General features: G+C 37.3%; 1 protein-coding gene across 19 annotated transcripts in view; it reads right to left on the minus strand.

Annotated features, from left to right (window-relative positions):
- Positions 1-1,288: 1,288 nt before the first annotated feature.
- LOC127865174 (uncharacterized) overlaps positions 1,289-16,721 on the minus strand; it is a 56,307-nt gene continuing 40,874 nt past the window's right edge. For 4 of the 19 annotated variants that reach the window (XM_052405123.1, XM_052405126.1, XM_052405124.1 and 1 more), the window contains 5 exons: positions 16,012-16,100; positions 15,554-15,755; positions 11,855-12,055; positions 8,275-10,829; positions 1,289-8,121 (listed from right to left, as the gene is read on the minus strand). In XM_052405123.1, coding sequence (XP_052261083.1) covers positions 10,801-10,829; positions 11,855-12,055; positions 15,554-15,755; positions 16,012-16,100 — 521 coding nt within the window. In that variant the 3' untranslated portion in view covers positions 1,289-8,121; positions 8,275-10,800. The remainder of the gene's footprint in view (positions 8,122-8,274; positions 10,830-11,854; positions 12,056-15,553; positions 15,756-16,011; positions 16,101-16,721) is intronic. The other 15 variants (XM_052405127.1, XM_052405130.1, XM_052405139.1 and 12 more) reach the window with 15 other exon arrangements.

Raw genomic sequence — 16,721 nt, forward strand, 5'->3', positions numbered from 1 at the left:
AGAAATCGCTCAAAGTAGGTTATAGTTTAAAAAGCATGCATACAGTTCATTTTATGAGGAACAGCTCATTTTACAATTGTTAATAAGCTATATAAAACCAACTACAGCTTTGATCTGTATTATCTAAGTGCATGTCATACCCAGTCTTATTTGCTACCAATTAATTTGGTATCTTAATGCCTCTCAAAAAATGGTGTCAAAATGTATGTTGTGGTAATGGTTTGAACTTGTTTCCAATCAGAGAAAGCTGACACATGTTAGAGGAATAGTCAAATTGATCTCATCAACTTATCATTTGAGACAGTTCTTCAACAATTATAAAAGATAATTACTATCATTGACATAGAGTGATCCTTTGACGAGCGTGGGACTATAAAACTAAACACAGGTGAAACCTTTTGTTATAGTGTTGTTTAGCAGGGTAGTGTGCACATCCACTAAATAATAAAAGTATAACGTGATTAACAGATAAAATTAATAGAAACTAAATTCATCTAATGCTTTATGTACCGTTAAACTGATATGTGACCCAGTCATGCTGTTTTAATGCTCTAAATGATTGAACAGTTAAAACTACTGACAACAGCCCAAAACTACTGAGAGATGCCCTCCAAACTACTGAGAAGCAATCGGTAGGGTAAACAGGTCTGGGTATTGTAGTCCCTGTAAGTTTTTTAAATCAGGGTCATTTAATAAATAAACACTTGTTGTAGTTTTTTTATATCTGAATCCTCAAAGCATAATAGTTGAAATGGAACATTGTTATGTGGTTCTCTAGTTCTGCTGGTTTACAGGTATTCTCCAACCTCTGATTCAAGAAGGGCAATTTTCAGTAACTGGTGTATGTGCAAACCAGCTTACCCAGGAAAAACACCAAGGATAACTAACCGCCATGATGATTGAAATAATGCTATAAAAAAATCGATAGAAACACTCTTGTAATCCTAAACCTAACATATTGTGTCCCTCTAACGTACTTTTCCTTGGGTTGAAACTGACCACTCCCTGTTGTCAAATGATTTATTTTGACTGCTAGATAAATATAATCATAACTTTGCATACAGCGAAGATATTTGATATTTACCTTAAGATAGTTTGGCTTCTGGGGTCAAAGCTGGTACAGACACAGAGTCTTTGCTCTGACTCACAGTTCTTATTATTACATATTTCCAACATCTAGCATTGCTGGTATTTGTGGCCACAATGGCATGCTCTCGTTTCATTAGGAGACCACATGTATCCTTATAATCTATTAACAGGTATAAACCCAAATATCACATCAATCAAAAACGTCTTCAATATCTTTATTGATACACAGACAACCATATAATCTTATAACAATATAAACAACATGTTAAAATAGAAGAACTATTGTATAACATGATAATCTTTTAAAGTTTAAAACTACAATGAATGAAGGTAATGGTAAATGTAAAACAAGAGGGCCTGAAAGGCCCAAAGTCGCTCACCTGAGATTCGAAGGAACTGACCTGTTCTATGCAGCCCAAGATGTCATTAGAACAATATGTTCTTACCAACTTTCATGACTAGTGAACACCCTGGCTGCCAAGTTTTTCAACAGACCAGAACCATTTTCATACACATCCAAGATATCATTTAAACAAATATACTGACAAAGTTTCATGAAGATTCATAAGTCCATATAAAGAAAGAAGCCCCGCCCACTGGTGGCCATGTTTTTCAAGCAACTGGAACCACTTTCATTGGGACAAATGTTCTGACAAAGTTTCATGATGATCGTACAATAAATATGGCTTCTAGAGTGTTAACAAGGTTTAACTATAGTTATATAAGGAAAAATGCCACGCCCCTTGGCGGCCATGTTTTTCCACCAACCGGAGCCATTTTCGAACTCATCCAAGATATCATTGGGACAAATCATCTGACTAAGTTTCATGATGATTGGACAATAAATGTAGCCTCTAGTGTTAACAAGGTTTTACTAAAGCATGATATATAGCCATAATAGGAAAAATGCCCCGCCCCCTGGTGGCCATGTTTTTTAAGCAACCGAAACCATTTTCGAAAGCATCAAGATATCATTAGGACAAATCTTTTGACCAAGTTTCATGAAGATCGGAAAATAAATGTGGCCTCTAGAGTGTTAACAAGGTTTTACTATAGCCATATAAGGAAAAAAATGCCCCGCCCCCTGGCAGCCATGTTTTTAAACCAACCAGCATCATTTTTGAATTCGTCCAAGATATCATTGAGACCAATCTTCTGACCTAATTTCATGAAGATTAGACAATAAATGTGGCCTCTAGAGTGTTCACAAGGTTTTACTATAGCCATATATAGCCATATAAGGAAAAAGGCCCCGCCCCTTGGCAGCCATGTTTTTCAAGCAAACATAACCATTTTCGAACTCATCCAAGATATCATTGAGACCAATCTTCCGACCAAATTTCATGAAGATTGGACAATAAATGTGGCCTCTAGAGTGTTAACAAGGTTTTACTATAGCCATATAGAGAAAACTGCCCCGCCCCCTGGCGGCCATGTTTTTTCACCGATCTTGACCATTTTCAAACTCGTCCGAGATATCAATGAAACCAATGTTTTGACCAAGTTTCATCATGATTGGGCAAAAACTGTGACTTCTAGAGTGTTCACAAGGTTTCTCTATAGCCATATAAGGAATACTGCCCCGCTCCCTGGCGGCCCTGTTTTTCAACGGACCGGATCCATTTTTGAACCCAACCAACATATCATTTTGACAAACATTTTGACAAAGTTACATGAAGATTGGGCATCAAATGTGACTTCTACAGTGTTCACAAGTTTTTTCTTTTTTTTGACCTTGTGACCTAGTTTTTGACCCAGTTTCGAACTCAGTCGAGTTATCAATGGGAAAAATGTTCTGACCAAATTTCATGAAGATCAGACAATAAATGTGGCCTTTAGAGTGTTCACAAGGCAAAATGTTGACGACGCACGACGGACGACGGACAAAAAGCGATCACAAAAGCTCACCATGAGCACGTTGTGCTCAGGTGAGCTAAAAAAAGGTTAAAAAGCTATATTATAAAAAAATTATTTCAGGTTTTGAATTGCTCTTTCTTTAAAAACAAGCAAATTCGTTGAATTAATATCCTCCACCTATTAAATTTTGATTATTGATGGGTGCAAATCCCTGGTATAATCATAAAAGATATAATGAAGTGTAAGGTAATTGATTTTTATGCATTGAAATTCTCCTCATTGATATTTATACACCCATGTAGTTTTATGTAACATATCTGAGATATGGCCATGAAAAGTTGCATCATACAAAAACAACAAAGGGCGATAATTCTTGGTTAAGAAAGTGTAGGGTTAAGGTTCTTGTGCATGGCACTTATTCCCAGATTTCTACACACCCATGAAGTTTCATGTTGAAATGTTATATTGTATCTAAAATATAGCCCTGGAAAGCTCCATCATTCAAAAACAACAAAGGGCAATAACTCTTATTTATGAAAAAGAAGGGTTATGGTTGTTTAGAATGGACCATCTTGTCCTTAATAGCAATACATGCATGAATTTTCATGTTGAAGTCTTGCACGTTATCTGAGATATAGCCCTGAAAAGTTACATCAAATAAAAAAACAAAGGACAATAACTTATATTAAAGAAAGTGTAGGGTTATGGTTCTTGTGCATGACATCTTCTCATTGTTATCTATACATCTTTGAAGTTTCAGTGTTGATATATAGTTTCTGAGATACAGCCCTAAACAGTTTTATGACAAACAGACTGGCAAGGCTTAATGTATATTCCTCTGCCTTTGGCAGGGGATGAAAAACACATTGAAAATCTGAAATAGAATTTCTCCCTTTGCTTCAAAAAAGCATGGTGATAAATTTATGATTGTTAAAATATACTGAAGGCACTTTAAAATGAGAAGTAACTTAATGTTAATTTAAATCTTTACATTATAATACAATCACCTTTTTAATTAACAGAGCTTTGAATAGTTAAAATATTTTATTTCGAAAAGTGTTTATGAAATAGAAGTCTAAAACGTAACCTGTTTAGGTAAACAATAAGAAGACCTTGGGCTGATCACATGAGTTGAATAATAATGGCTATGTAATACAAAAGAGAAGTTTTAAGTTAAAAACATCATGTCAACAATAGATTACTGACAACCCTGTTTCAGAAAACAAAACTATTTAAAAGAATTTCAAACAGCCTAACAAAATAGCAATTTTCTGTGATATTTCTTCAAAACAACCAGTACATGACTTGTGCAGTGATTTTTAAGAAAAATTTCAACATTTTGAATGCAGCCTTGGATTGAACAAAAAAAAATTCTTAAATAAATGGCCATAAACCCTTTACCCAGTTTTTAGTACATATACACATTCAAGTAGTCATTCCAGTAGCTGACCTCTGTTGATGATCTATCATCATCAAAGTTAACATTACAAGGCCAGGCTAGGAAGTGAGGTCAAAAACCAGGGATTGACCGTTCTATTCACTATAAAAGCCTGCCAGGCCTGTGGGCTCCTTTCATTACATCAAAATAATAAAATACTTAGGATAAGGGACCACATTACGAAATTGTCTCAACCCAGTTGTTTCTCAAAGAATTTCAATGCTTTTATTTACATCTCTGAACACTTAGCTCAGGTAAGCTAATAAATAACAAGGTCAACAATTTATTTTGCAGGACAGAAAAACTACAAGCTTCGATGTTAGGTTATTTACATAATAATAATATAAGTATACATAAATTATGTTACCCCTGGGGCATGTCCAGTTTTTATCTCAGGGGAATGATTTGCACCACCTAAAAAATGACCACACTAAACCATGTTAAAAATATCACACATTTAACCCCTGACCCTTGCAGTTTAAAAAAAGATTCTTGATGTTTTCAATGAACAATTTGAACTAGAGTTTTGTCACAAACATGACTCAAAATACCCCCAGCACTTAATCACAGGCATAACAGCCAGGCTATACACCCCAGCACTTTATCACAGGCATAGCAGACATGTCATACCCCCAAGTACTTTATCACAGGCATAGAAGCCATGGTATACCCCCACCACTTTATCACAGGCATAGCAGCCATGCTATAACCCATACCACTTCATCACAGCCTATAGCAGCCAGGCTAGGCGAAGATCAAAGCACTTCACAAAATGATAACACCTTAAATGGCTATTGTGAAAATAATGCATCTACACTGATGACACATTTTAAGTTTGAATTCAATTGCCTGAGATATGCGGAAGAAGTTTGTTTCACAACTTAGACATTTTATGCTCCTGTCATGAAAACGGTCCAAGCACACATAACACAGGAATGAGTGGATCACTGCCTATGAGAGACTAACGAACCCTAATTTCAAGCTGATGACATATTTTTAGTTTCAATTCTACAGCTTGTCAAATTGGTAAATTGGGCCCAAAACATAAAACATTTTATGAGGATGGAACGAAAATCCCACCAATTTACAAAATGTTTCCTAAAACCCTTTTCCAACTTTGTTTGCAGGGGCATAACAAGTGTCTTGCACATCTTCACTTCATGGTTGGGACATATTTGAAGTTTAAAGTATCTGAATTCATCAAGTGCCTAAGAATTGTATAAGTAGTTTGTTTCACAAACTTAAAACATTTTATGAGGACAGACTGAAACACCAACTAACCGACAGCTGGACTCCAATACAGCACTTTCAAACTTTGGGCCCGATGTCCTGTTAAGTTTCATTTAAATCTGCCAGGAGTATTGTTGCATGAAATAACAAATTTACAGTCAAGGGACAAATGACGACTTATTACGGACAAAAGGCAGTTCCAAAAGCTCAGTGTGCAAAATAACATACTAGTAGATAAGATGAGATATATAAAAACATCTTGATTCAATCTGTTTAACATATAAACTATATATGTGATGAAAGAGGTAGATAGAAGGTTACACATAAAACAAAAAATTCACTACGATAGAATATACAAGAAACCGTCGGAGACGGGTGATGCTCCCCAAAGTTTTTTTTGTCACAATATTGCACTATATATTCAGCTAAAAGGAAACGTCTTGACGGGCATAACTTTGGAGAAAATAATACGATGGATGGTTTAGCAACTTAGAAATTTCAAAGGGCCATAACTCTCTAAATAAATCATCTAACCAGAACCCACAAATAACATGCACATCTCCTCAAGGTAGTTAAGCTTCCAATAAAGCTTCATTGAATTCCAGTCAGTAGTTGGGGAGAAATAGCCTGGACAAGAATTGCACTATATGTAGTTTATAGAAAAATTCAAAGGGCCATAACTCTGTGAAAAATCATCCAACCATAACCGGCTGATAATATGCACATCTCCTGTTGGTAGTGAAGCTTCCCATAAAGTTTCATTGAATTTCCCTAATAAGTTGCTGAGAAATAGCTCGAACAAGAATTGCACTATATGTACAATAGAAAATTTCAAAGGGCCATAACTCTGTAAAAAATCATCCGACGAGAATCCGGCTGATGATATGCACATCTCCTCTTGGGCTTCCCATAAAGTTTCATTGAATTCCGGTCATTGGTTGCTGAGAAATAGCCCGGACAAGAATTGCACTATATGTACAGTTAATGGAAAATTTCAAAGGGCCATAACTCTGTGAAAAATCATCCGACCAGAACTGGCTGATAATATGCACATGTCCTCTTGGTAGTGAAGCTTCCCATAAAGTTTCATTGAATTCCGGTCATTAGTTGCTGAGAAATAGCCCGGACAAGAATTGCACTATATGTACAGTTAATGGAAAATTTCAAAGGGCCATAACTCTGTGAAAAATCATCCGACCAGAACCCGCTGATAATATGCACATCTCCTCTTGGTAGTGAAGCTTCCCAAAAAGTTTCATTGAATTCCGGTCATTAGTTGCTGAGAAATAGCCCTGACAAAAATTGTGAACGGACAGACAGACGCACACACACAAGTGTATGAAAATACTTAAGTGTATGAAACTTGGTGTGTGGACAGAGAGCACTCTTTATAATCTGACATAACACATATTACAGTTAACAGCTCTAACTTTTATTACTTTTAACTTGAAACGTATAATCTATATAAATAAAATGATTGTATTAAACATGAGCAGGTCTTGTCAGACACATATAAGGAAAGGATTAATAAAAGGTTCTACAAAAAAATCAATACATACTAACAAATAGCAAATGACTACAATGTAACACAATGTATCAATTATTCATTTTTAACACTCAGAATCAAACAGTACATAATCAAGCAATGAACACTGCTCTTCTGTTAAAGATTGGATTTACATGATATAACCTGTTCAGTACAGTTCTACCCTGATAGCACTTGGAAATCAATTTGTAAACAGTCATGTTGGATTCAATCATATCATTAAATTGAAAATAACATCTTTGTACAAGCATATTGAGCACACTTATATTTGAGCATCTGTTCAAATAGTCATTATACTCACATTTGTAACAAAATACTCATAGAAGTCTGTAAAAATAAACTATAAAACATATATAAACAAGGATATCAGTAAAACTGATGGATGCTTCCCAATGATGCTTTGTTGATATATGGGTTAATTGTGTGGAAAAAAGCGAGACAATGAGAAAATCTAATATTAGCCTCAGTGACCTTGACCTTGAACCCAGTGACCTCAAACCTCATCAAAAGGTAGAGGTCCATGCAAGGTACCTACATGCCAAATATATAAGAGATTGGTCAAATATTGAAGGCGCTATGAGAAACTGTAACCAAAGTGTGACCTTGAGAAAATCTATTATTAGCCTTGGTGACATTGACCCCAGTGACCTCAAACCTCATCAAAAGGTAGAGGTCCAGGCAAGGTACCTATATGCCAAATATGTAAGAGAGCGGTAAATTATTGAAGGCAATATGAGAAACTGTAACAAAAGTGTGACCTTGACACACAAAAATCTATTATTAGCCTTGGTGACCTTGACCCCAGTGACCTCAAACCTCATCAAAAGGTAGAGGTCTAGCAAGGTACCTACACGCCAAATATGAAAGAGATCAGTAAAGTATTGAAGGTGGTATGAGAAACTGTAACAAAAGTGTGACGGAAAAATCTATTATTAGCCTTGGTGACCTTGACCCCAGTGACCTCAAACGTCATCAAAAGGTAGAGGTCCATGCAAGGTACCTACATGTCAAATATGAAAGAGATCGGTAAAGTAATTAAGGTGCTATGAGAAACTGTAACAAAAGTGTGACGGAAAAATCTATGATTAGCTTCGGTGACCTTGACCACAGTGACCTCGAATGTCATCAAAAGGTAGAGGTCCATGCAAGGTATCTACATGCCAAATATGAAAGAGTATTGAAGGTGGTATGAGAAACTGTAACAAAAGTGTGACGGAAAAATCTATTATTAGCCTTGGTGGCCTTGACCCCAGTGACCTCAAACCTCATCAAAAGGTAGAGGTCCATGCAAGGTACCTACATGCCAAATATATAAGAGATCGGTCAAATATTGAAGGCGCTATGAGAAACTGTAACCAAAGTGTGACCTTGAGAAAATCTATTATAAGCCTTGGTGACATTGACCCCAGTGACCTCAAACCTCATCAAAAGATAGAGGTCCATGCAAGGTACCTATATGCCAAATATGTAAGAGAGCGGTAGATTATTGAAGGCAATATGAGAAACTGTATCAAAAGTGTGACCTTGACACACAAAAATCTATTATTAGCCTTGGTGACCTTGACCCCAGTGACCTCAAACCTCATCAAAAGGTAGAGGTCTAGCAAGGTACCTACACGCCAAATATGAAAGAGATCAGTAAAGTATTGAAGGTGGTATGAGAAACTGTAACAAAAGTGTGACGGAAAAATCTATTATTAGCCTTGGTGACCTTGACCCCAGTGACCTCAAACGTCATCAAAAGGTAGAGGTCCATGCAAGGTACCTACATGTCAAATATGAAAGAGATCGGTAAAGTAATTAAGGTGCTATGAGAAACTGTAACAAAAGTGTGACGGAAAAATCTATTATTAGCTTTGGTGACCTTGACCCCAGTGACCTCAAATGTCATCAAAAGGTAGAGGTCCATGCAAGGTATCTACATGCCAAATATGAAAGAGTATTGAAGGTGGTATGAGAAACTGTAACAAAAGTGTGACGGAAAAATCTATTATTAGCCTTGGTGGCCTTGACCACAGTGACCTCAAACGTCATCAAAAGGTAGAGGTCCATGCAAGGTACCTACATGCCAAATATGTAAGAGATCTGTAAAGTATTGAAGGTGCTATGAGAAACTGTAACAAAAGTCTATTATTAGCCTTGGTGACCTTGACCCCAGTGACCTCAAACCTCATCAAAAGGTAGAGGTCTAGCAAGGTACCTACATGCCAAATATGAAAGAGATCAGTAAAGTATTGAAGGTGGTATGAGAAACTGTAACAAAAGTGTGACGGAAAAATCTATAAGCCTTGGTGGCCTTGACCCCAGTGACCTCAAACGTCATCAAAAGGTAGAGGTCCATGCAAGGTACCTACATGCCAAATATGAAATAGATCGGTAAAGTATTGAAGGTGCTATAAGAAACTGTAACAAAAGTGTGACGGAAAAATCTATTATAAGCCTTGGTGACCTTGACCCCATTGACCTCAAACGTCATCAAAAGGTAGAGGTCCATGCAAGGTATCTACATGCCAAATATGAAAGAGATCGGTAAAGTATTGAAGGTGCTATGAGAAACTGTAACAAGTCTATTATTAGCCTTGGTGACCTTGACCCCAGTGACCTCAAACATCATTAAAAGGTAGAGGTCCATGCAATGTATCTACATGCCAAATATGAAAGAGATCGGTAAAGTATTGAAGGTGCTATGAGAAACTGTAACAAAAGTCTATTATTAGCCTTGGTGACCTTGACCCCAGTGACCTCAAACGTCATCAAAAGGTAGTGGTCCATGCAAAGTACCTACATGCCAAATATGAGAGATTGGTTAAGTATTGAAGGTGCTATGAGAAACTGTAATCAAAGTGTGAAGAAAAAATCTATTATTAGCCTTGGTGACCTTGACCCGAGTGACCTCAAACGTCATCAAAAGGTAGAGGTCCATGCAAGGTATCTACATGCCAAATATGAAAGAGATCAGTAAAGTATTGAAGGTGCTATGAGAAACTGTAACTTTTTTTCTGTATGGAAGTACAGAAGGACAAACTGGCAACTATAAGCTCCCCATATATATATATATATGGGGAGCATAACAACAACAACAAAAAAAACACAAAACAAGAGGCAATGATAGCCCTCTAGCTCCAACCTGAGTTTGAGTTTCACCAATTGTTGAAACTTGACCCGGCGACCTAGATTTTGGACACATGAGTTGGTGTGTGTCAAGTATGGTAAAAAATTACATTTTGACCAAGTTTCTTTCAAGCCTGAGTAATCAAAGTGGTCTCCTTAGTAGTACCAAGGTTTTTCTATGATTTGAACACATGACCCAGATTCAAACTCAGCCTACAAAAAGATTCACATTCTGACCATGTTTCATCACTACTGAGTCATTAATGTGGCTTCTTGAGTGGTAACGTAAATGATAAGATTTGACCTGGTGATCTAGTTTTTTGACATATGTAACCCAGAGCCGCAGTTGGCTTAAGAAGCTGCAAGATAGACATTCTCACAAAGCTTCATACTGTACACAGCATCTATGGTGAGTGGACATAAAACCTACATGTTACATCAAGGTATATGGAAAGATTAAAAGGCATGTTCACATAACTATCACAAGTTTTCTTCACAACATCAGTAGATTGTCAGCAATTCGATAGTGCTAGTTGTCTCTGCTACATTCCGTTTGCTCTGTAAAAAAAGAAAGCAATTAGAACAAGTATGTGGTCCTTAAATCGTCTCAAAACATGAGTGGTAGTCCTAGCAATAAACAAGGAGGCCAGGATGGCCCTGAGGCGCTGATCTGAGTTCAAGTACACCTGATTACCTTGTGTTTGATGCCATTCCACCCAGATTCAAATGTGGGCTTGATATTTTCAAGATAATTATTTTGACCAAGTTTCATCAGGATTTAGTCATGACTTTGGTCTCTAGAGTAGTACCAAGGTGTTTTATGATTTGAACTAGTGACCTAGGTTTTGGACGAACATGACCAAGATTTAAACTTTGCCTGTTTATCTGTTAAAACAAACATTTTACAAAAGTATCATCAAGACTGTCTTATAAATGCAATCTCCTTTTTCTAAGACTCGACCTGGTGACCTAGTTTTCCAGGCATAAACATTTTTGTGCATCACATTCATATAAAGAATTTACACTAATGTCATTGAAGTTGAACACCATGTTTTCTTTGCTTTTTTATCAAAAATGCCCATGCTCACCATGTAGATACATGTAACTAGAACATATCAGCTTTTTTTAAATGTGCTGTGCAAGCAAAAAATAAGATTAACAAGAACAAGTGATGTGTTTGTGACACACTATGTCCCCATATGACCTTTGACCTTGAAGGATGACCTTGACCTTACCACTCAAAATGTGCAGCTCCATGAGATACACATGCATGCCAAATATCAAGTTGCTAGCTTCAATATTGCAAAAGTGACAATAAATGAGCGATTTTGACCCATATATTTGACCTTGAAGGATGACCTTGACCTTTAATGTGCAGCTCCATGAGATACACATGCATGCCAAATATGAAGTTGCTATCTTCAATATTGCAAAAGATATGGCAAATGTTAAAGTTGGAGCAAACCAACAGACCAACAGACAGGGCAAAAACAATATGTCCCCCACTATAGTGGTGGGGGACATAAAAAGTATTTAATTTTAATACGAGATGATAAAGAATGCGCATAAACATTAGAGCTCACTTGGAAATTGTGTGGAAAATTTGCCAATGATTTCCTTCTGTATGCAGTTGATTTCGTCGACTAAGGGCATGAGCCTGGCAATGGCAGCGAGGACGTAGTCATGAGCCTCCATGTGGTATTTTTGCACCTCCCAGCTCAGCAGCTGCAGCAGGTCAGAGTGCAGGGCATCAATGGCAGGCTTGTCAAGCAGCACCTCTGTCTCTGTAACACCAACAGGACTACACTTTGTATGTGATCAGTGCTTAGGCGTTCAGTACTGAAGTTAGGCCTCAATATATTGGGTCAATGCTCAGTACTCAATATAAAATAACTTAATTAGGTCAATGCTCAGTTTTCAACAAGAGTACCGCAAAACATAGCCAACGCTTGGCTGCGGGTGCAGTTTTGAATAAAAGAAAGCTTGTCATAATTTTTTTATTTTTTGGTGTAGCGTGTAGTACTCATCAAGGTGCATCTACATATGAAGTTTCAAAGTTGTAGGTGGAAGCACTTTGAATTTAGAGCCAATATTAGGTTTTAGCATGGCGGACTACGGAAAGACACGACATGATACGACAGGATGAGCTGGCTATGACAATACCTCGGGTTTTCTCCGAAAACAGCCGAGCTAATAAAATATAAGACAGAGCATCAGAAGGGTTAGTAATTTACCAACAAGTTATATAAATAGCATACTGCAAAAGGGCAAAAACAAGTTTACTTTTGACAATTTGTAGCTCCAAAGAATAATTGAATGATGTAATACTATGCATAGACAGGGCACAGAAATTGCCTGTGAAATTCCCCCACCACATGGTGTAAATTTGCAGTAAGTTCTGTTCAAAATGCATGATGTATAATTACAGTTGCAGTCTGGATGTGCTGCTCAAATTTGACCCTTTACCTCTAATTTGACCTTTAACTTTGAGCTAGGAAAACTTGTCTTACACCAAACACAATGTCTTCAGATGGAACATTTGTGGAATGTAATTTCAAATCTGCCTTTGACATATCCAAGAAAAGGGAGGGGGACAGGTGTAACAAGGAACTCGCAGTTTCCACATGGTGAACACTAGTGGTAAGTAATTTTAAAATTGCACCCTGATTGAAGCCAGCTGCATTATGACAAAATTTTACCATTAACCTCTACAACAGGGCCATGATGGCCCTGAATCACTCACCTGACTAACCTTGCTTCATGAACTTAAATTTGATTAGACCCATATACAATCCCAAGCCAAATTTCATTAATTAATACATTCTGACAAAATTTCATTAAGACGTGATGAAAACTGTGACCTCTTTCATCTACACAAGGTTTTACTAGAATTGGCCCAGTGACCTAATTTTTGACCCCAGATGACCCATATACGATCCAAAATCAGATATTATCAAGATACACATTCTGACCATATTTCATTAAGATCATATGAAAACTATGCCCAATATTGTCTTCACACAGATTTTCTATGATTTGACCTAGTGACCTAGTTTTTGACCCCAGATGACCCAAATGCAATACCAACCCAGATTTCATCAAGATAAACATTATGGCAAAATTTCATAAAGATTGGATGAAAACAGTGACCTCTTCTGTCTACACAAACAAATTGTTGACGGACACACGCATGCACACAAGCACATATGGACGCCGGACATCACACGGTCACATAAGCTCACCATGTCACTTCGTGACAGGTGAGCTAAAAACATGACAGTAACCTTTGAGGAAGGTATGTTGGTGTTAAACGTGGCATGTTGTCATGGTGAACATTTATGTCCAGTTATTTTGTCAATGAATGACAATGTTACAGTCCGGACAAGCAGGATCATACAGGCAACCAATGTGATAGCCATATCAAACTTTCTGGGAGTGGACTAGACAATTATATTGCGCGTTCCGCAAAACGCTAAACAAAAAGAACAAGAGCTGTGTTTGTAAAACACAATGTCCCCTACTGCGCCGCATTGAAGCCATATATTTTACCTTCGACCTTGAAGGATGACCTTGACCTTTCACCACTTAAAATGTGCAGCTCCATGAGATAAGCATGCATGCCAAATATGGAGTTACTATCTTCAATATTGCAAAATTTGACCTTTGACCTTGAAGGATGACCTTGACCTTTCATCACTCAAAATGTGCAGCTCCATGAGATACGCATGCATGCCAAATATCAAGTTGCTATCTTTAATATTGCAAAAAAATGACCTTTGACCTTGACCTTGAAGGATGACCTTGACCTTTCACCACTCGAAATGTGCAGCTCCATGAGATACATATGCATGCCAAATATCAAGTTACTATCTTCAATATTGCAAAATTTGATCTTTGACCTTTGACCTTGAAGGATGACCTTGACCTTTCACCTTTCAAAATGTGCAGCTCCATGTGATACACATGCATGCCAAATATTAAATTGCTATCTTCAATATTGAAAAAGTGATGGCCAATGATAAAGTTTTCAGACGGACGGACAGACGCCATATATTTGACATTTGACCTTGAAGGATGACCTTGACCTTCACCTTTCACCACTCAAAATGTTCAGCTCTATGACATACACATGCATGCCAAATATCAATTTGCTATCTTCAATATTAAAAAAGTGAAGGCCAATGTAAGTTTTTGGACGGACAGACGCCATTTATTTGACATTTGACCTTGAAAGATGACCTTGACCTTCACCTTTCACCACTCAAAATGTGAAGCTCCTATGAGATGCACATGCATGCCAAATATCAAGTTGCAATGTTCAATATTGAAAAAGTTATGGCCATTAAAGTTTTCAGAAGGACGGACAGACTGACACACTGACTGACTGACTGACGGACAGTTAAACTGCTATATGCCACCCTACCGGGGGCATAAAAACTTCAATACTTACTAGAATGCAAGCTGTTAAAAAATAAAGGGTATGGGCATTTACAAAACTAATGATTATACTCTAAAACATGTTATCTGATGTCCTCATTAATGTCATAAGTCAAACTTTCAGTATAAAAACATCCATGTAGATATTAAATTCATGTTGAAACAAGAGCTGTCTATATAGGATGACATATGCCCCCGATAAATGCTTTGCTAAAAGTTATGAGCATTTTTCAAAATCTAAATGCATTTTTTGAAACCTAAACGCTGACCCTAAGTTCAAGGTCAAGGGGGTCAAAATTTGTGTGCGTATGGAAAGGCCTTGTCCATATACACATGCATACCAAAAATGAATGTTACATCTGAAGCGACATATAAGTTATGAGCATTTTTCCAAACCTAAACACAAAGTGTGATGGACAGACAGACAGAAGGACAAACAGTGCGATCACTATATGCCCTCCTTCGGGGGCATAAAAATGAAGTCTGTTTAAAAATTTAGCTGAAAGTCAAGAGGTGTTAGAGTGTAGCTCAGATAGACATTTTATGCCTAAGAAGAACCTGCAGAACAGTTTCAGCAGAATCATTTAAGAAATTAAGTAGAAGAACCATAAAACATTTGGTAAAACTTAAAACAAATCAAGCTTAGAAAAAAAATTCATGTTTACTTTTTTACTGACATCTCTCTACTGTACAAGATGTAAAATAAAGATGAACCATTATCCTGCATGTTTGAATGAAAAACAAACGGCTTATTCAAGAATTTCAAGGCCCATAACTCATCAGTAAAGTGACGTATTTGATATGAATTAGACCTTCGAGGAGTTTTTATGCCAGTCTCTCCTTACCTGAGGCAGTGAGGCGTATTGCACACAGTATTGCAATCTCCAGGTCTGTGAGGTTCAAGGCATTAAATTGGTCTGAAAATGTCATGACTGTGTCAACTATTCTGTCATTCAGAATTTTCCGCATGGCTGGAGCCGAGTATATCTCACCAGTTGGCAATATCCAATAACTCTTTCCATTTTGGAAGTATTCTGCGTAGGAAAGCTGAAAATTGAATGACACTTTATGAAATCAGTTTCAACTGTTTAATTAACTGTAAAACTATGAGAGTCTCCCAGATTACTGGGTAGATTGAAGTTTTAATGGCTTCATTTCAAGCCCTAAAAAAATGATGAGCAGCAGCAGCATCAACCTGAACAGACTGAAAGTTACTCGCTGGCTGTTCTGGTTTTATGCATGTTGCATTTAGCTATTTACACTTTGCTTCAAGGCGGGAAAGGGTAAAAAATGTGTGACTCACCGTCCAGAGGTCATAGTAAGCTCTTTTCATCAACTTATCCTGGTCATGCTTTGAGAAGCTGCTAAAGCCAGGTACACTCTCGCAGAAACCTGCAATATTTTAAACCTTTTTATTTGAGCTCGATTGCATTGAAAGAATTAGGCTTATTGAAACTGCTTTTGAATCCATTTCCTGGAACTATAACCAGTATTTGGTGTCTTTACCCGAGATCAAAGGAACGCTCCCAATGGGGAAGGAACCCATAACCTCCTAATCGCTAGGCTGACACCATATCCAGTACGCCATGGAGACTGTTTGAAACATGCCTCAAGACTTGCATCATCAGTACAACAGTTTCCTGTTTCAATAGATATATCACCAGAACTGTAAGAGGTTGAGATGTTTATTTCAGCAAAAGGACCATGATGGAACAACACACTCACTGGCATACTGGAACAAATGGGTCAAAGGTCCTATGGCGCTCACATGAAACCCCAAGGAACTCAACGGTTCTAAGCATGAAGTGTTCACAAGATTTCAAAATAGGCTTTATAAACATGAAAACTGACCTAACACCTGGAAGCCATGTTTATTTTTTACAAACCACATTCATTTTCAAACTTAGCTCAAATTTTTCTTTCAAGTTTCACTATAAATGGGTCACAATGTGACTTCTTTCGTGTTCCATTGTTTAACTTAAACAACACTAGGAAAACTGAACCAGCCAAGGG

This window comes from Dreissena polymorpha, chromosome 1 (genome assembly GCF_020536995.1).
Source record: "Dreissena polymorpha isolate Duluth1 chromosome 1, UMN_Dpol_1.0, whole genome shotgun sequence".
Lineage (NCBI taxonomy): Eukaryota > Metazoa > Mollusca > Bivalvia > Myida > Dreissenidae > Dreissena > Dreissena polymorpha.